This window comes from Pelodiscus sinensis, chromosome 2 (assembly GCF_049634645.1).
Source record: "Pelodiscus sinensis isolate JC-2024 chromosome 2, ASM4963464v1, whole genome shotgun sequence".
In the NCBI taxonomy this organism is placed as follows: domain Eukaryota; kingdom Metazoa; phylum Chordata; order Testudines; family Trionychidae; genus Pelodiscus; species Pelodiscus sinensis.
The window spans coordinates 118,025,855-118,050,207 of NC_134712.1; the positions used below are offsets into that span (position 1 = coordinate 118,025,855).

Sequence of the window (24,353 nt, forward strand, 5' to 3'; positions counted from 1 at the left end):
TTGGAGCACAGGCTCTAGTCTTGGGTTAAGGGATTTGGAGTCTGACCTGAGCCTGGGGTAAGGATTTGGGGTGTGCCAAAGGAGGGTCAGGGTACAGGCTCTGTAAGGGAGTTTGGGTCCAGGAGCTCAGGGCTAGGACAGGGGCTTGGGGTGCAGTATGGAGTTTATGACTGGGGTAGAGGTTTGGGATGCTGGCTCCAACTGGACAATGCTTACGTCAGGCAGCTCTGGGTGGTGGTGCACTGGGGCTAAGGCCCTGGCCTTGCACCACTTTGAAAAGCAGCCAGCAAACTACATCCCAAGCCCTGTTGTGCTCCCCCCCCCACCTTGTTCTGAGGAGATAGAAAAGAAGGTAGGAGAGGGGGCACCCTGACATGAGCGCCCCCTCTTCTCCCTTCCCTGTTCTGCTTGGGGAGGGGGTGGGAGACAGCTCCAAGGCAAATGGCAAGAGATGCACTAGGAGAGGGGCAGCTGAAGTGCTGGGCTTGATAGCCTTAGCCAAACCAGTCAGGATCACCTGTCACAGGCTCCAAGATCTACCAGTAGATCCCGATCTACTGATTGGTGACCACTATTTTACAGTAAGTGTAACTGAAAAAAAGGAATGTTTATTTTCTACAACTAACTGAATCCCTGCCACCAAAATCTTTAGAAACAATAGCTTCAGTGGGGTAGCCGAGTTAGTCTGTAACAGGAAAAACTTAAAAAACAACAAATAGACTACTAGCACCTTAAAAACTAACGAAACATGTAGATGGTATCATGAGCTTTCATGGGCACAACCCACTTCTTCAGATGACTGGAGTATTAGAAGTCCAGAAAGGAAGGGAGGGGGGGGAGTAACAATGGTAGTAGTTAGCAGTATCTATCAGTATCTGGGTAGAAGAGCATAGGAATTGCATCAGGAAATGGGAACCACAAATCTATTCCAAACTTTAACACCAATTTAATTTGAGACATTGTGAAAGTCCTTTAATTTGTCTCTTCATTTAGCTACCCTCTAGGAGAGAAAGCTTAATTAATATTTGTAAAGAGCTCTGAGCTCCTTGGGAGAAAGATACTATGTAAGTGCAAAGTGTGATTAATATGTGCATTGGTAGGGTTACTAATCATTTCAATGCATAAATCTTATTGGATTCATAATTCTCACACAACCCAGATATTTCATAAAGTTTTCATCTTTTACCCTGGTGTCTAAATGTTTTGACACTTTTCATTAAAAAATTCATTTTTTTGTCTATAAAACAATCTTCTATGCACTGCCAATATCAACAAGAAAATGTGTAAAGCTCACAAAATAAAGCCATTATTTATATACATAAAAAAAGAAACCTGTCTGCCTAAAGTTCGGTTCCTAAATCCATATTTAGGAAACGAAACAAAAGTCCCCTCATTTTCAGAAGTTCTGAGCACCCACAAATACCAGTGACATCAATGGGAGCTGAAAGTGCTCACATTTCTTTGTTATTTGCATCATTGTAGCACCGGGAGCCCATTGTTTTAGGAGCTGTACAAAGACGATTCCTGATTGGCCTAAAGAACTTAATGTTAGTAGCATTTTGTATGCTAAACTGGTTCCTGAGTTACCTACATGTGCATACAAAAGAGGTCACTCTTGTGCTTTTCTTAGTTTCTCTGAATGATTTGTATTTATCATTATTAATGTAGCTTTAATCAACAAACATCTTTTGTTCCTGTCTGCTATGGAATTATATTGGTATGGATTCTAATACTCTTTTTTTTTTTCTTCTATTTCCCTTCCTCCCAACCCAGGATGCCTTTGTGGAATTGTATGGCAGCAACATGAGGCCTTTGTTTGATTTCTCCTGGATCTCTTTGAAGACTATCCTCAGTCTTGCTCTGGTGGGAGCTTGCATCACCCTTGGAGCTTATCTGGGACATAAGTGAAGTCAACCGCCTAACCATGGATTACAAAAGTCTTGCGAAACAATAAAATAATATGTTTTTCCAATAGCACAATTATATTAGTTTTATGAGCAGAAATTCCTGGCTAAATATAAATCAGCTATTACTGCCAAAGGGAGGTATCATTTATTTTTTACATTGCAGGAAATAAAGTTATTTATTAAAGATATTTACATTTAACTTGCTATTTTCAGAAACTCTACAAACAATTTATATCCTAGTATCACATAATATTGTTATTAATTTTAATGAGCCCCCAAAACCTTGAGCTTTTTTTTTTAAAAAAAATAATGCAGCTGGGTGATTTAAATATACTGACAAAGACCTACCTGCTTTCTCTTGGGGGAGCAGTTACTTGGGCTGCTTTAGGCTGTGTAATTGTGTTGATTTTCTTACAATTCCTCACAGATCCAAGGGGATAAAATCCTAAAAAAGTCGGAGTGAATTATAATTATTTTCAGTTGCAAGCACTGACATGAGTATACAATTCAATATGGTACATACTTGATGTCAGAATACTAACTTCTCGAAGGACAGCCATCTAGTGGAGTCTCCTGACAGGACAACAGTTTGAAATATGAATACATATATTTTATGAAAGTGTTTATGCTACCAAATTGTGCCAATACATCATAATCATAACAATATCATCTTAAAACAAGGATGCGTTAATTCAGATATTCTTTGAGTGCATGAAATGAAATCCTTTGGACATGCAAGAAATTACTGTTTCAATTATTTCCTCAGCAGTTAAATGTCTTTTATAGCTACATACACAGAAACCATGAGACCATAAGTGCCTGCCTCTACAGAGCACAGCTGGAGTCCAGAGTCCTGACTTGTGTCCCATTTTAATGGGCTCATATCAGCAACTGATCCTGACCTGTTTACTTGCTGAGCTCCTCCAGGGTTTTGAAACCAATTCAGTTTTGTCTCTAAATCCCTGAAAGTAGAAAAACATTTAAATTTATTTGGCAAGAATGAGACATGATCTGAATTCCAGTTTAACTCCAACTATACTTGTTTATCAAATTGAGCACCAAAATCACATTCATTTTCCTAAAAAAAGAAGTCAGATGATCTGTATTTTTTTCCTGCAGCTCACCCCTACAGTCAAAGTATTTCATGATAATTTCTTAAGACTTTCTACAGAAATAAAGAAGATGAAGAAATTATCCTAATCTTTTAGCTGGACAGACTCACTGACATCCAGATTCCTTAGATGCCTATTGTCACTTCCGGGGAGAATAAGCAAGGAGAAAGGATGGACTGAGTTGGCTTCTCAGACAATAATTGCAATTTATATAAGATTAATTCAGAATACACAGCTTTAAAGTGTCTAACATGTATGGTTCCAGGATTTATGCAGTCATGTCAACATACATCAAAGTCGGTTTTAACAAGCTTTTGGCTTCTATGAGTTCCACTTTAAAACAGCGAAGTCAAGTATTTTTATTTTTTTACTATTAAACTTTCAAAATATGGAAATTGTAGCTAAATGTACGTCCAGGGACAAGTTAGAAAGCTCTGGATACAAGTACAATAACAACATACAAGTATTTTCAAAGTGAAAAAAATACAATGAAAAACTGTATAGTCAACCTTGAGATGTCAATGATATAACTGTGGCATTAAATGCAAAATATCTGCAGTAACTTAGGAATGTAATATGTTCATCGTTAAGGTTGTAATTGATGTCTCGTCTTCAAAGCTGCTTATTTTTAGATTTGTGCATCTCAGCATTTTTATTGCTATTTAGTCATGGCACCTATATGGTCTATGGGCAAAGATGGAGTGAGTCTTGCATTTCAAATTTGCAACAGGGATGTTAAAATGTGTGTCACGAAGTAACCGTTTAACTGCTGAAAATGTCAGCGGTTACATGGTTACACGTGGGATGGCAGTTGACTACCAGGGAGTCAGTGTTCATGGAAATTTGGCTTTTAAGATAGCTCCCCGTGCATACTTGCTTCTACCTGCAGCCCTGGGAGCTGGTACTTATGGAGAGCCAGCTTTTAAGACTGCTCCCATATGTACCAGCTCCTGTCTGCCACCATGTGTTGCTGCCTCTGATAGAGAGGCACCATCATGCGGAGGCTGGCAGCTCCCTTGGAGCAGTGCGCACACAGGAGCCAGCTTAAGTCAGCTCCCCCACGTAACGGGATAAAACATGAAACCGTGAACATTAACTGATGAGCTTAGGCTCACTGGTTTACCCTTTACATGGTTACACTTTCACATTCCTAATTTGCAATTATTTTAATTTTACAGAAGCATTTAATGAAACAAATGTTTCTAAAGAAAATGTGATCTATTTTTAAACTCTGCTGAGTAAAAATATCTGAAATGTTTAAACTGTGTGCATTTGTGCAAGGCACTTATGAAAAATATTTAAAATAGGGAACCACACAATAGGAACTGACTGTGGGCTTGATTTTCCACCTAGCAGATTTAATTTATGGAGAGCGAGGTACAAATGTGAACTAGAATTGGCATTATACTGTTTCAATTCACATTTCATAATCTAATCTTCATTGTAGTATGTGCCCTTTAACCCCCTTTAAAAATAATAAATGATTTGACCTTGAACTTTTTCAATGTTGGATTGTTTATTGAAGGTTTACAGTATCAGAAAACAAAAAAAAAGAGTGACTATAAATTCCTGTGCTGCTATATTACCAAGATAATTTGGAGAGAGTTTATTTTGGAGTGTCCTCCAGTGGCAAGATTTTTCAAAGCTGCTTTAGAAGTAATATGAAATAGTTACATTACCAAGATGATTATGTAGATGCTGCCAATTTGTGTTCTATTGTATCTATTCACTGGGATTCCCAGTATATTAGTTAATAAGTTAAAAAAGTCAAGGCAACTGTTAATGGTTATTTTTTTAAACAGATAATGGAGCTTTCCTATACTGACTGCATTATTGTACAATATTATGGCTGCATTAGCTGTAAGGACAGTTGATGATGCATTTATTATTAATCACCATACTAGAAACATTGAATGTATATAAAAGCTTGAACTTGTTTGAAACATCTCCTTCAACTGTCTTGCTTTCACAGGGATTCCTGTCTCTTCCATTTTGTTTGTTACCATATGAAACAAAACTTTTCCTACAAAATGCAGGGCCTTACAGTCATACTCCAAGACTACAATACAATTAAAAATCACTTCGCTCACCACCGATCAGTCCTGGGGGCAATTTATAAGAAGCTAAAAATATTAAAAGTTGCACTTCTAAAGTTACTTGGCTATGGGGAACCAAGGGACAACACATAAAAAGGTGTAGAGAGAAGATGAAAATATTTCAGTGATCTATGACTAAGGATAATAGTATATATGAGATTTGGCCACCTTTTTTGTAGATGAAAAAGAATGATAGGTAGTGAGGATAAACAAAGTAAAAGGTTAACAAATCCTTGCTGGGAGGGGCTTTTATAAGTAAAGCCTTGTTAATACTAGCAACACTCATCTACAAACCAGATCAGCTATTTGACATTCCTATACCACAATTTTTGTCCATTAATTCTTTTTAGCTTTGATTTTCAATAACAAATATTTTAAACAAAGGAAAACTTCATAAGATTATCTAAGATTTGTTATGGTTTCCTAATTAACAGATAAGTCCCTTTGTTTTCCATTTAAACATTTTTTTACAAAAAAAAGTTGGGTTTTACAAAAAGTACTATTCTTTTCAGTCCATTTTTGTATGAGCGAGCCACATAAAAATCCATGTTTTATCATGAAATTACAATACATTGAAAGAGAGATATGTATTATGATGGATACATTAGTCTGTGTATAGTTGCAAAGCTGCTGGTTGAAGTAAGGCTATGTATTAGTCTAGAAGATACACACAACAAACACACATATGCAAGGTCTGAAGCATGTGGGTAGGCATCTGAACATAGTGATGGGTCTCACACCCACCGTGTATGCATTTCAAGCCGCTAGCAGATAATGGTTTTAAGATCTGCTGCACTAACATGGGAAGAAAACAAATCTGTAGCAGAATGTGTTTCAGAACACAAGGAAGTAACAGGAAAAACTGGAAAAAAGGATGACATCGTTAGCTGCAAATCGTGTGTTCCAATTATTAAATGTAAATGTTTATATGATAATAATGCTAAGTCCAAACTGTTTATTCAAATGAAAAGTTTTATTTCAGACTTAATGTTATGTTGTTTTTTAAATTGTTTTCTCAGAAGTGGCATTGTGTTTTAGCATCTGCAGCAAATCTCATTGATGAACAGAATTGAAAGCATCTACTGAATACTCCTTTGCCCCCAGTCTTTCAAACCACCAAAGTAAATCCCAATATTTACCCCCCCCCAAAAAAAATTAATAGTTTTTGCACTGATTTTCACCTATTTTGTTGTAATAAACATAAGTTCCTAGGGAAAATTAAATAAAATAGTGAAAATGAAGGACCTGTTTACATAGTAAGAGTGCTGAAACAAGGGGAAAGAGCCTAAAACTAAGTATTGAGAAATCAGATGAGCCAAAGGATGTTTCTTAATAATTAAGTCATTGGCTCTGACAATGGAATAACTTATGTTGTGGTAATTGAAGCTACAGAACAAAGGGGGCCAGTGAGGGCTGAAAGGCAGTTAGAGTGGGGGTTGTATACACAGTCTTGTATGATGCAGAAGTTTGGCCACAGTAGTCCAAAAAGTGGATTTAAAACAATCATACATGTTTGTGCATTAACCCATGAGTACAATTAACATATTTTTAGTTTCCAGTTGTGATCTGTGATAGCACAGCTTCCTGGAGAATGCTTCCTAATGAAGCACAGCTATAGTCTGGAAACAGACTTTTTGCATGCAAAAGTCAATATGGGATGCTATAGAGTGCAGGTAATGGGCCAGAAACATCTTGACCTTTCATACACAAACCACCTATTCACCTCAGTCGGAGTTTGGCAAGGTGGTGTGTTGGCTATGCACCTGCACTAATTTAATATCCAAAAAAACCTTTTAATATGTTGACAAGTATCAGAGGGGTGGGTAGCCATGTTAGTCCAAATCTGCATAAACATTTAGAAGTCCTGTGGCACCTTAGAGACTAACAGATTCATTTTAGCACAAGCTTTCGTGGGTAAAGACCCATGAAAGCTTATGCTTCAATAAATCTGCTAGTTTATAAGGTGCCACAGGACTTCTTGTTGTTTCAAAATGTTGATGAAAAGTGTGATGAAGTTGCATCTGTAAAGAGCTTGGTTTTTTTTTTTTTTTAAACAAGATAGCAAAAGGATTAATTCACATTATGTTAATGATGCCGCCTTATTCCATTATGATAAATTAAATGTTTTTTTAGTCACTTTTTGGGAATATAAATATCTTCTGAAAGCATAAATATTGAGTGTTATTTTTCATTCCTATATATTTTTAAAACAATAAGGAGGCTAGAGAATCAATTTAATCCCAAAAACATTTTTTTAAGTGTGCTCCTATGGTAAAACTTAATGCACCTTCCTCCTGGAATTGAAATCCTAACAACCCTGTTATAAAGCATTAACACACACACACACACACAATGTATTTTTTCGTTATTTAAATAGAATTTTTCTTTTTAATATTTGACTTTTAAGTATCACCAGCATCATTGTAAATAAGCAGATATAATTTATCCATTATCTTGGATGGTATATGTACGGTAGTTTGCTAGTTTATATTGTTTAATATGATTGTTCTTTGTGTTTTAATTGTTATAAACATGTTGCCATTAAACTTCTGTCTAGTTAATATTGTGAAGAAATAATAAAGTACACTGTGAGTTACTTCTTAAGCATTTGAACTGTTAGTACCATATTACTTTTTCCACTATTAGCAAACACGAATTTAATCCTGTAAATAATAGAGTGAAGAGTTTACTACTCACTAGTTGTATTAACATGCTAGGCTGCATATTAAAATCCTCCTCCTCCAATGAGCTCTGTGGAAGCAGTTCCAGCTCACATGATTTTAATTATAAATCTCTTAACATCTGATGATTTTCCTAAAGTCCTAGATACTGGAGTCATGTGAATTGGGTTTCTAGCCTTCATGGTTACCCAGAGAAGCTTGAAAGATTCAAAGCAAGAAGGCAAACAGAACTTTAAATGTGTGGGTTTTTAAATATTGTAATTTTTCAAGCCAATTTCATTATTTTTGAGGACCCAACTCGTGACTTTTGAATATTCAAGATTGAGGTGGACTTTGGCACTCACACCAAGTACCTTGTTAAAACAGGTGTTTGTATACACAAAGATCATTGCAGAACTATAGTTTAAGTGTTTGAAGGACTAAACCTTAGCTAAGATTATTCAAAGAGTGTGTCTGAACTTCAGTTTTTATCCTACACCTAGGCGTTCTGGAATTATGGGTTCAGGTCCCAGCACATAAGTCAATTCAGTTTTCATTCTTCCAAAATAGATAAATCAAGTATCAAGCAACCTGGGAATCTTCCAGAGGAGACCTAAAAAACAGGCATACCAAAAAGGAGTTGTTTGAGCTAAGATCCAGTTTTTTAAAGACAAAGGTGCCTCAGTGTTGCAAATAGCAGAATTATCTGATAATGCTACAAGAAATGCTCCTAGAAAAAAAGAATGAAATATAGTTTTTAAAATAAGTGTAATAAAAGGTATTAGCAGCTTAATCTGTGGCACTTAATTTCCAGGCAAACACTTTATATTTTTTATCCAAATTCTTTCTTCTCTGGGGCCAAATGTGAATCTTGTACCACAGTGATAGACACATATAGGCAGTCCCCGGGTTAGGTGGATCCGACTTATGTCGGATCCCTATTTACGAACGGGGTGACTCACCCCGCAGTAGCTGCGCCCCCCCCCCCCCCCGCCCCTCCAGCAGACTGCCAAGACGCGCTGCGGCGGTCCCACCGCCCGCGTCCTCCGCGGCGAGAAAAGCTGCTCCGCGTCTCCCTGGTCTGCTGGGGGGAGGGGGGGCGCAGCTAGTGCACCACTCCCCCAGCAGACCAGGATTTTCTCGCCGCGGAGGACGTGGGCAGCGGGACCGCCGAGACACGCCGCGGTCCCGCCGCCCCCGTCCTCCGCAGCAAGAAAAGCCTGGTCTGCTTGGGGGGGGGGGCGCAGCTAGTGCATCCGTCACTCTCCCCCCCCCCCCCCAGCAGACCAGGCTTTTCTCACCGCTGGTCAGTTTCAGCAGCGGCTGAATCAGGACGCCTGGGGTAGAGCAGCTGGGGGGCTACCGGGTTGGTCCCGCTGCGCCAAGGGTAGGCTACCAGACCAACCTAGCAGCACTCCAGCTGCTCTGCCCCAGGCGTGTCCGATTCAGCCGCTGCTGGTCAGTTTCAACAGCGGCTGAATTGACGCCTGGGACAGAGCAGCTGAGGCGCTGCCAGGTTGGTCCCCGCAGCGCCGCACCTCGGCGCTGTGGGGACCAACCTGGCAGCACCCCAGCTGCTCTACCCCAGGTGTCCCCAAGTCAGCTGCTGCTGAAACTGATCAGCGGCTGATTCCAGGAAGCCCGGGGCAAAGCAGCTCTGCCTCGGGCTTCCTGTAGTCAGCTGCTGGTCAGTTTCAGCAGCGGCTGAATTGGGGACACCTGGGGTACAATATGTACCAGTTCCGACTTACATACAAATTCAACTTAAGAACAAACCTACAGTCCCTATCTTGTACGTAACCCGGGGACTGCCTGTATAGAAACACTGTTAAAAGTAAAGGACATTTGGTCAAGGTAATATTTTTGAGGCACTGGATTTTCAGAAGTTATGCAAGGACCCCAAACATCAAGATGTAATATCCAATGTGAAATGTAGGAGGCAAATGCACCTCGCATTTTGGAAACGCAATGCCATGACTACATTTTGTGTCTCCCATTTATCTAGCTGTCAACTGCTTCTTTGCTGAGCAACTTTTTACTCTAGTCTAAAGACATTAAGCAACCCTAAGAAGAAATATTATGTTTTAGGTCAGTGGTCCCCAACCTTTAGAGGCTGCTGGGCGCCAGGGGGCGTGGCCGTTCGTCTGCCGGGCGCCAGGGGGCGGGCGGCCCCCCCTCCATAGCCGCGTGCTTGGGGGCGGGCCCCCCCGCAAGCGCCACGCTCCCGGGGCCGCCCCCCCTGCAAGCACCGGGGGCCGGCGCCTCCTCCTCCCCCAAGTGCCGCGTGCCCGGGGCCGGCGTTCCCCCCCTTGCCCTCCAAGCGCCGTGCGCCCGGGGCACGAGCGGCCAATTTGCGGCACTCCCGGGGCCGGCGCTTACCATGCGCCAGGGCCGGCTCCGGCACAGCTCATGGACCACGTGCCATGGGCCAGGCCAGCCCCGAGCACTTGGCGGGTGCACAAAAATGGCCCCGCGGGCGCCATGGCGCCCGTGGGCACTGTGTTGGGGATCACTGTTTTAGTTATTCTTAGTGGTTTGTTCCCATTATCATGAGTCCCCCCCCCCCCCCATAGATACTGAGATATTTTACATTTTATAGGCTTACTTAATCAGCTCTTACAGGGTTGGAAGGGGAGTTAGGGAAGCAACTCTTTTTTAAAATGACATCTGACATGTGGAGAATGATCATGTAAGTTTCTCCACTAAAAAGGCAAAACATGTGAACTGTCCCAGTGTCTGCCTACTGCACAGACTCTTCTTCCTCTTTTGTCACTAAATGTAAGTGTCGGTTCCTCTCTGAAAGGCTGAGAGATGAGCATCTGTAATGGCATTAGTGACATGGGTACCAGTGCACTAAGATGATGAGGAGAACAAGAGGAAGGAAATGCAAGAGTCAGGCATAAGGCAGAACGTGTTTCAGACCTAACAAACAGCCAAAATGTGTTTTGACTGACAATATGAGATACTATGATGAGAGTTCCCTCATACAAAAACCTTCAATAGTCAGAAAACAATAGGGAAAATTTGAGATCTCTTTTTGTAAATGTAGCTTAAGTTTGCCCATGAATGAGCAGCTCCTCAACAAAATTTGCAACTATCCTAACATATTGCAAACCCAGTAAGTCACTGGACTCTCTCCTTCCATCCATTTTTCCTACGTGCTTTTTAACCTTTTCAACACTCACAGGGGATGTCAACACATCAGGGCTGAAGTCTAAATCAGCTATGCAACTTCAGCTACATCAATTGCATAGCTGAAGTCCAAATAGCTTAATTTAGATTTTAGAGCTGTCTACATCACAGAAAGTCAAAGGAAGAACACTCTTCTTTTGACTATCCTCACTCCTTGTGAAATGAGGATTACGGGAGTCAGAGTAAGAAGCCCGTTATTTTAAAATTATTTCAAAATAGACTAGTTGCACACACTTATTTCAAAATAACATGAGTTATTTTGGGGGAGGGCACATCAGTGAGAATTCACGGGTTTTTTTCCTTCTGAGAGTCCATGGCCCCCATCCCAAAAAAGTTCCCCACCCCTGCCATAATATTGCCCTCCTTTACAGAAGTTAATTCCACCCTTACATGCCAGCAAGAATTTCTTCCAGAAACATGCTACCTAGCCTTACTGGTAGGGTGACCAAATGTCCTAATATTAGGGGCTTTGTCTTAAATAGGCAATGACATCCTCCCTCCAAATTTTTCCATACTTGCTAGCTTGTCACCCTGCTTACTGGTAAGACAAGACCAAGAAGTTTGTTTAGCAAGCTGGTGAACAACAAAAAGCAAATAAATTAACTCTTCAAACATCTGATCACCATTGTCAGTGAGCTGATTAAAAACAGATGATTTGAAGAAGTTGGTAGTAAAAGCAGATGTAAAATGGCTCTCTCAAAATGTAGGGGTTAAAAATGACAGGGCAATCAGCAATATTATATTAACATCCTTTCAAATTCTGCAAAGGAAGTGGGGGGGTTGTCTTTTCTTCCTGCTAATCAAATAAAAAAAGCTACGTAGGTCCCACTGCAGTAATAATGCAAAACAATTCAGAAATAAAACACCCACAAAAATGTACACACTGACCGTTACCTAAGCAATCAAATCTACCCACCATTAATATCGTAACATTAAAAAAAGCTTGTTGGTCTCCAACAAGGCTCACCCTTACAAGATGCTGAGTGTCTGCAAACTCCTGTAAACACCAGTTCCAGCAGCATAGACCATTCTACACGAGAGATCCATTTCCTGGACATCACAGTACAAATCACCAATGGCAAATTAGATACCACTCTCTACAGAAAACCCACTGACTCCTACAGTTACCTACATGCCTCCAGCTCCCATCCAGGACACACCATACGATCTATCGTCTATAGTCACGCCCTTCGATACAATCGCAAGTGCTCTAATCTCACTGACAGAGACCAGAAACTTCAGGATCTCTACCAAGCATTTTTAAACCTCAATTACCCACCCAGAGAAATAAAAAAACAAACTGAAAGAGCCAGAAGAATACCCAGAAACCATCTACTTCAAGACAGACCCAGGAAAACCAACAACAGAACACCACTTGTCATCATCTACAACCCCCAACTTAAACCTGTCCAACACATTATCAATAAACTACAGCCAATACTGGAACAGGATACTAAACTCCAAGAAGCTCTGGGAGACAGACCCATAGTCTCCTATAGACAGCCACCTAACCTCAGGAAGATTCTTACCAACAACCACAGGACATATCACACTAATACCAACCCTGGAACATTCCCTTGCAACAAACCCCGGTGCCAGCTTTGTCCACATATTTACTCTGCTGATACCATTATTGGACCTAACCATGCCAGTTTCAAGATCAAGAACACATACACCTGTTCATCCAGAAATATAATTTATGCTACCATGTGCCTAAAGTGTCCGTCTGCTATGTACATTGGACAAACATCTCAGACACTTCGCCAAAGAATCAATGCCCACAAAACAGACATAAGACTCTCTCACAGAGAGAAAGCTGTTGCCTGCCATTTCAGCCAGACTGATCATTCCCTCAATGATCTTAAAACATGCATGTTGCGTCAAAGAGACTTTAACTCCAGACTTCAACAAGAAGCTTCATTCATGCTTAAATGTGACACTTTGGCTGTGTCTACATTGTCCACTTATTCCGGAAAAGCAGCCGCTTTTCTGGAATAACTTGCCAGCTGTCTACAGTGGCCGCTTGCTTTTCCGGAAAAGCAATGACGATCTAATGTAAAATCGTCATTGTTTTTCCGGAAAAACTATGCTGCTCCCGTTTGGGCAAAAGTCCTTTTACGGAAAAACTGTTCCGGAAAAGGGCCAGTGTAGTCAGCCCAGTAGTCTTTTCCACAAAAAAGCCCCGATCGCGAAAATGACCATCGGGGCTTTTTTGAGGACAAGCGCGTGTACATTGGCACGGACGCTTTTTCGGAAAAAGTGCTCTTCCGGAAAAGCATCCTGCCAATGTAGATGCACTTTTTCCGGAAATACTGATAACGGAAAACTGTTCCGTTTTAAACATTTCCAGAAAAGGGTGCCAATGTAGACATAGCCTTTATGTATGGGTTTAAACAAAGACTCTAATTATCTCACCCATTACAAAGATAGCTTCCCCAATTATCACCCCTAGTGTCATTACCTCACAGAAACTTCCCCTATTATCACCCCTATGTCATTACCTCACTGAAACTTACCTTCCCCCCTCACCCCAACTCTGTTCTAAAATTTGATTTGTCAATTTCACATGCGTTCATTTTTTTTTATTGTATCACTTTTGTGTATATGGTTGTGCCAATTTTCTTCCACATATTGATCTGAGGAAGTGGGTCTGGCCCATGAAAGCTCATCACCTAATAAACCATCTTGTTAGTCTTTAAAGTGCTACATAGTTCTGTCTTTTGTTTCAAAATTATTACAGTTAACCTCTTTTGCCGGGCTTTTACATTTTTTTCTGATTTGTTCAGCTGTTTTAGCCACATTTAATTAGTCTTTCATCCAACAACAAAGCAACCTAACACTAAATCCAATCATGCAAAAATCTTCCAAAAAATATGAACAAACATTTTGGTAAACCAACTTTTATAAAACACAAATGCTACTATCTAGAGTACCCAGCAGCCAATGAAGAAGAGATACTACTTGACTGTAATGAGAAATCTGAACACAGAGTAATCCATTAGCTTTTCCAGTTTCTCATAGGTCAGCTAACGGGCTGAGCTGTCTAATTTTACTGCACAAATATGTGACCTAAGTTATGGCCTGGAAAGGATTGCTGACTGTGTTACAGAGTATAGTGCTTTTAGCTAAGACTGGCAGAAAACCAAAGTGCTCACTCATTAGGCTGTAAATTAACATTGCCGAGGGATATTGGCTGGAAGCTCACATGGTTCCGACTTTATTTGCCATCTGGAGTCTAATTTTGAATTCCCTCTACACCTAGGGATAAAACTGGTGAGGTGTTTGGACCTTCTCCTCATTACTTTCACAACAGTTTCCACTGTCTACTCCGCTCCACACACTTACCTTTTAAATGCTCCAAGTTTTCTACATACACAAAAGCAGATGTTATTTCTCTAAAGTAATGTGTACATTTTGCAACCACTTCTCCCATTTTGTAATTCAACTGCAGTTAATAAAACACAAATGCTTATCTGTCAAACAGCTTTAAGAAAACTGGGTATTGTATTTTGTAATTTAAAATGAATCTATGCCTAACGCTCACCCATGTTTTAAACAAATGTATACACCTTTGATCCTTCAGTAACATCTGTCATCTGGGTAGTTTTTTTTGTACCGAGCCCAACACCTTATATCTGATCGCTTAAGATGCCATTGCTTAAAACATAAAACAAAAACCAGTCTAACCTTTCTCTCTAATTTAAATCAATCTTCAACCACGAATTGAAAGCACTGGTACCAATTAAACTGGTCACAGATGCCATTGTGAATCTAAGGGTTGGGATCACTTAATGATTATCCATTTTGATCATTCCCCCTGGGGCACTAGGCATTGCCACTGTTGAAAGACAGGATACTGGGCTAGATGGTTTTTGGTCTGACCTATTGTAATGTAGTGTTGGTACCTTGCTGGTTGCTATGCTGGGCGGTGGGCTGTGGGTGACCTCCGCTGGTGGCTGTTTGTGGCACGGCCCAGCAGGACAGGGGATGAGTCATTATGCAAGGGGCTCCCAACCTGTCGGACCAGTTGCCTCCCAGGGGAGGCCAGCCCCTGGATGGGGGGCAGGGCTGGAAGGGACGTTTTTTAGTTTCTGTCTGAGAAGCAGGGGAGAAGGAGCTAGGGAGGAGGCTGGGACTGTAGGGCCCAGCCACCCCACATCTCAAGGGGGGGGGGGGGGCACTGAGGCCTCCTAGCCCCAGTTCCTGTAACCAGATTACATCTGTGCTGTATCGTGGAGAAGCAATAAACTCCCTCTATTCTACTGGCTGGTGGAGTCTGTTCATGCCACTACGGGGTTGCAGATGGCATGGAAACCCCGACAGGCCGTCACACCTACTATGGCCATTCTTATGGTAAGTCACAAATTTAAGTTCTCTGTCAAAAGGGAAGATAAGGCAAATCACAAAGGAAATTTATGAAACACAGAAAAAGGAAAAATAATTTGAGGGCTACATTTTAAAATACTTTGGGCAGTATCTGTGGTTCAGATACATAGAGTTTTTTTCTTAAGACTTATCACAAACTTGGGGGCAAAACTCTTGACCTCAGGAAGAGCAGGGGCAGCTCCTTTGTTTTTCTATACAAAACCAGAAACATCTAAGGTCACAAAATAGCTTTGTTTTGTGTGTGTTAACAGCTAGGAAAGTGGTAGGGTTACTCAATCCTCTCCTGTTTTTAGTACAGATTGACTACAGCAGGGGTTTTCTAACAAGAAGAATATTAAGGATGATTGCAACTCCAATAAATCCCTGGTCAGAACCCCAGAACAGATGCCATTTCTCACTACTTGCCAGCTCCAGACTATTCCTGTGGCTGCCACTGTCTCTTCCATGATGGAGTTTAACACAAAGGAGGGTGAGACAATGCTCCAGCTCCAATGTCCATGACAAACTGATGTAGATTTTTCAGAAAGGGAACATGCCATGCAAGTGTGTCATGTGAACCATTAGTATGTCCACTCCTCTTACCTAAATATTTTTTTATTTCCTCAGTTCGTTCTTGGGTTATAACTGGCATTTTCCAGTGCTGAAGCCTTTACATAATGACACACGTTCATGGCACCGAGACGTATGAAAGACTTCACACTTCTGTGAATCAACAGTTGTTAACATTGCTACATTAATGCATCTTGTTTGTCTCCTTCCAAACACAAATAAAAACAAAAAAAAAATTAAAAAGCAAATGTGTTTGTCATGACATCATTCAACTCGCTCAAATGTCAGTGAAAGACTTCACTATTTTTTCTTAATCACACCCAACTGACAACTTCCAAGAAAAGCAGTCCATGAGCTCACAACCACAAATGAAAGAACTTCTTTTCATTCCCAGAACACCACATTAGTTTGTCATATTGACCAATCAAATTAAATGGCATGAGTCATCAACAACTGTGGTACAAACACACATTCATATCACAAATCGTGTCAAAATATAATAAAAATGGACAGAGTAGCAAGGATTGTCATTTTTATGTGTCATGGGTAAACATGCCTATAGAAAAATGTTCTAGCATCAAGTGAACTCATGCATAAGTCAGCATTGCTGGTAATAAAATATATTTGTGCACTGAAAAGATTCAGTACAGAACAGGTCGGATATAAACTACTGTTGAGAAGAGACCTAGTCACACTTGTCTAACTTATGAAGACAGTTTTCTCACACTATGTGGACAAGAAGGGTCAATTTTGTAAAACTCATGAAAAGAATGGGAGCTTCTGTGTGCAGAACTCGTGAGAAAGTTTCACCACCTCACTTAGTTACATAAATGTGAGCCGTGACCACTGAACTCTGAAAATCTGGAGAGAGGCAGAACTATGTAGTGTCAGAGAGACATGTACAGGTTTCATTCTTCTGCCTAAGACAACAGCTCATTCACAACTATTTTTGGATCAGACTCAGTCCTGCAGTTTGACTTTTCTCCAACAAAAGACAATCTACCAAGTGTATAAATCATCACTAAAGAGAACCAATCTGCAAACATGAAATTTTCTATAAAATGCTTATCACAATGAATAGAGGAAATCAGTTGCAGTGTTTCCACAGTCTAGCAACATACAGCTCCAACATCTCATGTTTATTTGAGGGAGGAACATTACAGTAGGACTGAAGGGTATGTTCATGTAAGGTTCAGACATTACTTCTCACCCATCCCATCACCCTCACAGTCTTGCCTTCAAGTGGGCTCAATCCTATGAGCTGCTAAATTCCCAGAACTTTCACTGAAGTCGTTCAGGGTGTCAGAACTGTGCAGCATCATGCCCTTACTGAGCGGAGGACTCAAAGAAAAAAGCACAATGACCCACAGAACACAGACACTAGGCAGCATAAGTGCTGGATGGAGAAGCACTGTTCATGGAAAATATCTTAATGTGTTATGGACGGAAGATCTCCATAGACTACTGCAATACCCTTCTTCTGAGAGTCTCCTTCCTTCTATAAGAAGTTTGAAAAGGCTCTCGAGATTTCACACACTATTTTTTCACACTATATAGGATTGTTTTTCAAATGAAGCTGCTTCTGTGAAGTTACTGTCCATATACATAACTGATATGTAGTCGGTTAACATTTTATTGTTTCAATAAAAAAAATTAAAAATTTGTTTTAGGTAAGTTTTTTAACATGCCTTTGAAAAATATTTGAGTAATCTCTTTTTCTCATTTATTTGCTATTTATATTACTAATCCATTATTTGAAATTTACTAGTACCACCATAGGCATAATTTTATACTTTGTTCATTATTTTTCTGATAAGATTAAAATACTAGCTTGCAGCTATCTTTAAGTCTTGTGAAATTTAGCATGATTTTAAAATTATTGGGAACTGTTTAATATACACAACACATCACTAGGTAAATAACTCATGCAATATGATATTTCACCAAGAAACGCTATCTAGAAGATAAACCTCAGCATTTGTAACTTTATGAATGCCAGAAGCAAAAACTCATGCAAATGCCTACCAAAAATCCTTCTGTTCAGGATGCTCCCACACTTATTTCTCATGCTTGCCTTTGTCAGAGATAGATTTTCATCACTGTGGGATTTTGGCCAAGTAGGTAGTCCCTTTGAATCTACCAATAAAACTATTCCATGCCCCGTATTTCCATTCCTCCGACTACCACCACATTTCCACTGCTATCTGGTTGGATACACTCCTCTCCCCGGTTAAAACACGTGACACCTTAGAGTATGTCTACTGACATTATTCTGAAATAACATAGTGCATGTCTACACTATATGCCTTTATTATGAAGTAATATTGAGCTGGTGGACTTCTTACTCCGACTCCTGTACCCTCCTTTCATAAGGAGCAAGGGAAGTCAAAGGAAGAGTATCCTTTCTTCCACTTCCTGCTGTGTAGACAGCTCTAAAAGCCAAATTAAGTTATTTCAACTTAAGCTACGCAACTGATATAGCTGAAGTTGCATAGCTTAATTCGACTTTAGCCCTGCTATGTAGATGTACGGCTAGAGACTAACAGATTTATCAGGTCATAAGCTTTTGTGTGTAAAACCCACATCATCAGATTAGTTGGAGTGGGAATTAAAGAGGCAGGGGTATTAATAAGAACAAAAGAAGTTACTTGCCAAGTGTAGGGACCAGTTTTCATAAGAGTAATCAAGGTGGATGTGTTTCATTTGCAGTATTTGATGTGGTGATATGAATATCAAGAGAGGGACAATCGTCTTGGTAGAGCATTAACCAGTTTATATCTTTATTCAAGCCCAAAGTTGATAGTGTCAAACTTCAATTCAGCAGTCTCTCACTGTAATTGGGTGATAAAATTCCTTTGTAGAATAATGGCTACTTTTCAAATCCATTATTGAACATCCAGGGAGGTTAAAATGTTCCCCTACAGGTTTGTGTGTGTTACCATTCCTGCTGTCTGATTTGTGTCCATTTATCTTTGGTCATAGAGGCTGTCTGATTTTGCCAATATATACGGCAGAGGGGCACTGCTGGCACAAATCACATTAGAGAATGTGCAGCTGTATGAGCCCCTGATTTTGTGGCTTATGTGATTAGATTCTGTGATGGTGTCACTTGAATAGTTGTGTGGACAGAGCTGACAATGGGATTTGTTGCAAGGATAGGTTCCCGAGTAAGTTTCTGTGCTTTGGTGTGTGACTGCTGGTGAGTATGTATTACAGGTTAGGGGCCTATCTGTAGGTGAGGATTGGCCTGTCTCTCAAAGTTTGTCAGAGAGGGATTATTTTCCAGGATAGGTTGTAGATTGTCAATGATGTGCTGGAGGGGTTTTAGCTGGGGGCTGTAGGTGATAACACCATTATTATCATCTACAAATAACTTCTTTTGCTGTCCTTGTATATACGTCTGCCTCTGTAATTTCCACTCCAACTCATCTGAAGATGTGGGTTTTACCCACGTAAGCTTATGTCCTAATAAATCAGTTAGTCTCTAAGAGTGTGTCTAGACTACAGGGTTTTGTCGACAAAAGTAGACTTTTGTTGACAAAACTATACTTGCGTCTACACTGCCGCTGAGTTCTGTCGACATAACATCAACAGAACTCAGCAGTTTTGTCAATGGCTGTAAACCTCATTTTACGAGGAATAACGCCTTTTGTTGACAAAGATCTGTCGACAGAAGGCGTTAATGCATCTACACTGTCATGTTGACAAAGCGGCTTGCTTTGTTGACAGAACTGGATGTAGTCTAGACGCGCTTTATCGACAGTATCTGTTGACAAAACTTCTGTCGAGAAAAGCCTGTAGTCTAGACATACCCTAAGGTGCCACAGTGCTCCTTGTTTTTTAGGTGATTAACTGGCAAGGGAAAGTGCCCTTGGGACAAGAGCTAATGACTCTTCTTGAAAGACAACTTCAGGGCCAAGACTCACTATCTCCATGCAGTTTCCGAAGTTATCCTTGTTTAGTACCTGAGTTTCCCTTCTTTGGTTAGAAGATGGAACATGGGAAAGGGAAGGAAAAGAAGGAGACTTGACCCTGAAGTTACGTGTATAGCCAATATACAGCTGCTAGCTGGTGGAAGTCTCTTGCAAAGCTTTGGAAGTTCTCTGGAAAATGTTGGCGTAGTTCCAAGCTACAAGGAAAAAATATTTAAAATTTGGATACATCTGTATTACAGATGAGGCTGTTGTGTGGTGTTTTAATAAATGTGAAATTAATCTATGCTGGAAATACAGGGTTATATTTTAGAAAATTGAGATTTTAAAAATATATTTATCTTACTAAAATTGAAACTACAAAGCAGACATTGAAAAGTTCAGAGCTTTCAGAAATATTTCACTAAAATTCATTAAAATATTCATTCTGACCAATAGAAAGGCTTTTAAAGTCTAATTAAGTGCAAAAGCTTAACACAGGCTTAACTGTGGAAAATGTAGCAAGTGTGAAAGGTCAGGACACTTTTTTGAGGGCGTGAAGAGTATAGCTGTATATATAAGACAGAGCCCTTAATATTGGGACATCTGGTTCCCCTACCATCTGTGAAGATTTCCTGATTCTGTGATTGACAGCTTTGCAGCTTATCCCCCGAACGCTGAAATACAAAATATAAATCAGCACCGTGTGTCTCATGGAAGTGTTGGAATTGCTTTAAAAATTTCTCTTCTTTGAAAGTGCCTCTAAACACTGTGGTTTCAAAAGAACATGAAACCTCTGTATAATTTGTATATTTGGTAATTAGCAAGACAATCGAGACTAAAAAAAGGGATGTGAGGGGGGTGACTGAAGGGAAAGAAGATTTGGACATGTTTCAACTATCATCAAAAGAGCTTAAGCCATATAAAAGAAAACAGCACAGTTATTAGCTTCAGACTAGTCTTCGCTGAGGCTGTTGTTATAAACTTCCAGTACAGCTGCATTTAATGAGTTTGGGCAAAAGCAGACATCAACCAAATTGCAGAAAGTAGGAGCTTCATCCAATTAGATAACGAATTTGGCTGCCAGACTCCAATGAATCTAAAACCTCTTCCAACTTTTGAGACAAGAGCTAATTATAAATGTATTTCTGTATGTGCATGCGCTGTTACTAAGTTACTAAGAAATATTGCCTTGTCAAAAATGCATGCTGCAGGCACTAATTTCATTATTACAGATAAAACAGTTGCTGGGATGGGATGGACAGATTTGAAGCAATGAGGCTTGACAACAGATTGAGCTGTCTACTAGTCAGACTTCTTTTTAAGTTTCTCCAAAGACAGGCTTTTGTTGATTTTTTAAAACCTTTTTGGGTAGACTTTTTGGCTGAGAGATCCAAGGAAAGATTAGGGCCCCAGATGACTTAATAAAATGTGACTAATGGGAAAAGTAGGAGGCCTTCTCTAAATGTCAATCCCTGATTGAAGTGAATCATTTGCAGAGGAAGGATGGAGCCCTTCTACAGGGATGACCCACATATGAATGTTGTCTATCACTGGAGGAAGAGTATTTTTGGGAGCACATTATTTGGTGAAATCTTCAAAAGTATAGTTATGAGCCAGGGACAAATTAGTAGCAATGGGTCACACTGTTAGCTTTTGAAAACTAACTTGTTTAGCACCATCAAGAGAGATAGCTTAACTATCAGAGAAACAGGGAACTTCCCTGACATCCCCCTCCCAACTCGCCCACTTGAAATGCTGCTATAACTATTGCGAGTTGCAATATAACTTAACATTCTTGGCATGCACCGTTTTCCTAACTTCATGGCTGGGTAGTTTCATTAGATAGCTCCTGGCAGTGCTGCTCATCAAGAAAGAATTTACAAGAAACAAAAGACACCTTATGTATGGAATGAAAATCTGGCCGAGCATGTGCTGATTTTGAGGCATGTGCATGCCCAGGGTGACATTACTTCAGGGCAGGCAAAATATGATCATCTTAAGCCACTTCATACCATGGAGTGTGTTCTTTAACCTATGAAGTGAAATGAGAAGCGCTTATTAACACTGCCAGCTAGTGCTGTAATTTCCTACAGTCTAAGATGGAAGGTCTCAGGATAGCCTTACTGGTAGCCTGTGGTGGATGGGCATTACACATGCTGTGACAGGGTCAGAACAGAAGGCTATCAAAAAGTAGTAGAGGGGAGAGGTATAAACCTTCCTTTGAGGAGATCTCTGTTCCCAAAGTAACAAGGAGGGGCTGGTTTAGAACCAGCAGAGGCACTCAGGGGCAGCGAAACACCAGGGGCTAACTGACCAGGCCTGCAGAGTCAGGCCAGCCTGGCTAATTAGGTCATGTCATGATCATGAGGGATGGCCAGCAGCCTGGAGACTAAAGGGTTAATTATGTCCCTTACCTAACCAGGTAGTGTAGGGGAGCCAGGGAGTGACAGTCATGGAAAACCCTCTCCCCTCCCCTTCCCCTAGGCCTCTGCTAGAATCAGACAAAGCAACGAAAAGGCCAGGGAAGACACACCTAAACTAATTAAGAAAGCACCCCAGCCTCATCTGCATTAAAGATGGAACAGAGGGACATCTCATTAGCATACAGAATGGAGACCAGCTCTTCCAAGGCAGGAACCGCAGTGAACTATGGGATACCGAAAGCAGAGAAGCACTGCCTGATGGGAAATCTCTGCTCCAGATGCTAATGAACCCAGGTCTGCTCACACCCAAATTAGTCATTATCAGGCCAATTCTAGTAAAAATCCTATTGACATCTAAAATACTGAAAGTTGCATTGTGAGCTCGTTCAAGGACCATCACCCATAACCAGGGGTGATCAGTCTCTATTGTCTCGCCTCTTTCTCTTTGAACTATTGTCCTATCCCTATAAAAATTCCTATCCTTGCCCCAAGAAAAACTGTTCTGATACCTGGATTTTAACTGCATCAGTTCCATTGAGACTTCATCATCTCCTGTCTGATCGTGCTAGGGGCTCTGCTCTGCTTGTCTCCTGCCCTCTGGACCCCCAGCTACCATCACCATCTGGGAATCCCGATCAGTGCAAGCTCCACAGAGTGGTGAGGTCTCTCTTGCTCTCCTCCCCCTGCCCCCAACTACCTATCTCTAAGCCTAGCCTCCTGATTCTGCCCTTTGTAAACTGTTACATGGTTAGCTAGCCCTAACATTTGTAATCAGTTCCAATTTAGGTTTAATATTGTAACTGTAACTGTTTTGTGTGTTTGGTTCCCTATATATACAATAAGTCCTCATTTAACACGTGCCCGCTTAACACGTTTTCGCGATAGCACGATTTTTTTTAGGGAACATTTTTTTAATTACACAACTGTCCCCGGAATAACACGATTTCCCTAGCTGGCCCATTGCCAGCAGCTGTGTGGGGCTTCCCCCGCCTCTGCGAAGTGGCGGAGGGTTTGCTGCTCGCTGTGCCGTTCACCGGCGATGCCCCCCTCGCCAGACACAGTGCGGGTCCCGGCAGACCCATTATAGGAGCATAGTCCCAACCCAATCCTCCTCCCCTCTTCTCCTTTTCTCTTCCCCAGAGCCAAACACCTTCCCTCCCTGCTGTAACCCAGTCCCCTTTCTCCCCCAAACTTATGTCCCGGTCCCACCAGACACCACCGCTTGAAACGCAACCCCCACCTCTTCCATTATTTTCAATGGGAAAATTGACTCAACATAACACGTTTTCACTTAACACGATCATTTTCAGAAATATATCTATAGTGTTAAATGAGGAATTACTGTATAATAAATAACTTTCATTGTTAAGCTGGTTGTTTCTCTCTCTTTCGCTCACTCTTCCTCAAGAGGTGTTGTTTTGGCTTCCCCATTCGCTCTGCAACAATGCTTCTTGTACCCAAGCTAAAGATCCCTGGAGTGCCCAAAATCCTGTGGGGTTTGCTCATCGTGTTGTTTACCAGTGAATGATTGTGGTGTGAAAGTGGGGATAGGGGGTGCTGAACCTGGGGGCATATGAGGATGGCAGTTTGAAGCCCTGTTTAATCCAGCCCACTGAGTCCAAAGGCATATGAGGGTGCAGTGCGGCATTGCAGTTAAACCCAGCCTGCTGAATCCAGGGACATATGAGGGGTCAGCTTGTGAGTGCTGATTACCCAGTCCTGTCAGACATGCTCTGTTAGTGGGTGTGAGTGTCTGTGTGTGTTGCTAAGGTGGGAAGAACCCCATCCTGAGGAACCTAGTTCCTGCAGGAGAGCTCCAGTGGGAGGGGGAATTGACAGCAGGATGAGAATTCAGCTCCATCTGAGAGTACAAGTAAGCACAAGCAGCACACTGATAGAATTGATAACCTTCCCCCAGTCCTATAAGAGTAACCCTAATAAATGAGCATACCCCAGAGTATTGGGCAAATCTGGTAACAGTAGCAGGCAGCCAATAGAAATGTAGATAGGAATTTCAAACTGGGACAAAGGAATTTTAGGTTTTACCCTCCTTTGTCCCTGGCAGTTTTCTCCAGATACTGAGGGAGACAGATATGTCTCTCTCTCTCTCCAAG

General features: G+C 40.9%; 2 protein-coding genes and 1 long non-coding RNA gene across 22 annotated transcripts in view; 2 read left to right on the forward strand and 1 right to left on the reverse strand.

The window, feature by feature from the left end:
* BCL2 (BCL2 apoptosis regulator) overlaps nucleotides 1-7,164 on the forward strand; it is a 139,549-nt gene extending 132,385 nt beyond the window's left edge. Inside the window, exon 2 of the mRNA XM_006122882.4 lies at nucleotides 1,774-7,164. Within this exon, the coding sequence (XP_006122944.2) occupies nucleotides 1,774-1,908 (135 nt within the window). The 3' untranslated portion in view covers nucleotides 1,909-7,164. The remainder of the gene's footprint in view (nucleotides 1-1,773) is intronic.
* Nucleotides 1-24,353, reverse strand: part of LOC142827195 (uncharacterized) — a 58,653-nt gene that overhangs the window by 1,847 nt on the left and 32,453 nt on the right. For 16 of the 20 annotated variants that reach the window (XR_012901701.1, XR_012901700.1, XR_012901694.1 and 13 more), the window contains 2 exons: nucleotides 15,936-16,107; nucleotides 2,256-2,869 (listed from right to left, as the gene is read on the reverse strand). This is a non-coding gene — a long non-coding RNA (uncharacterized LOC142827195). The remainder of the gene's footprint in view (nucleotides 1-2,255; nucleotides 2,870-15,935; nucleotides 16,108-24,353) is intronic. The other 4 variants (XR_012901708.1, XR_012901705.1, XR_012901699.1 and 1 more) reach the window with 2 other exon arrangements.
* Nucleotides 5,890-13,136, forward strand: LOC142827423 (uncharacterized). The gene is made up of 3 exons (XM_075923068.1): nucleotides 5,890-5,997; nucleotides 11,910-12,900; nucleotides 12,946-13,136. The coding sequence occupies exons 1-3, from the start codon at nucleotides 5,890-5,892 to the stop codon at nucleotides 12,963-12,965; spliced, it is 1,119 nt and encodes a 372-aa protein (XP_075779183.1). The 3' UTR covers nucleotides 12,966-13,136.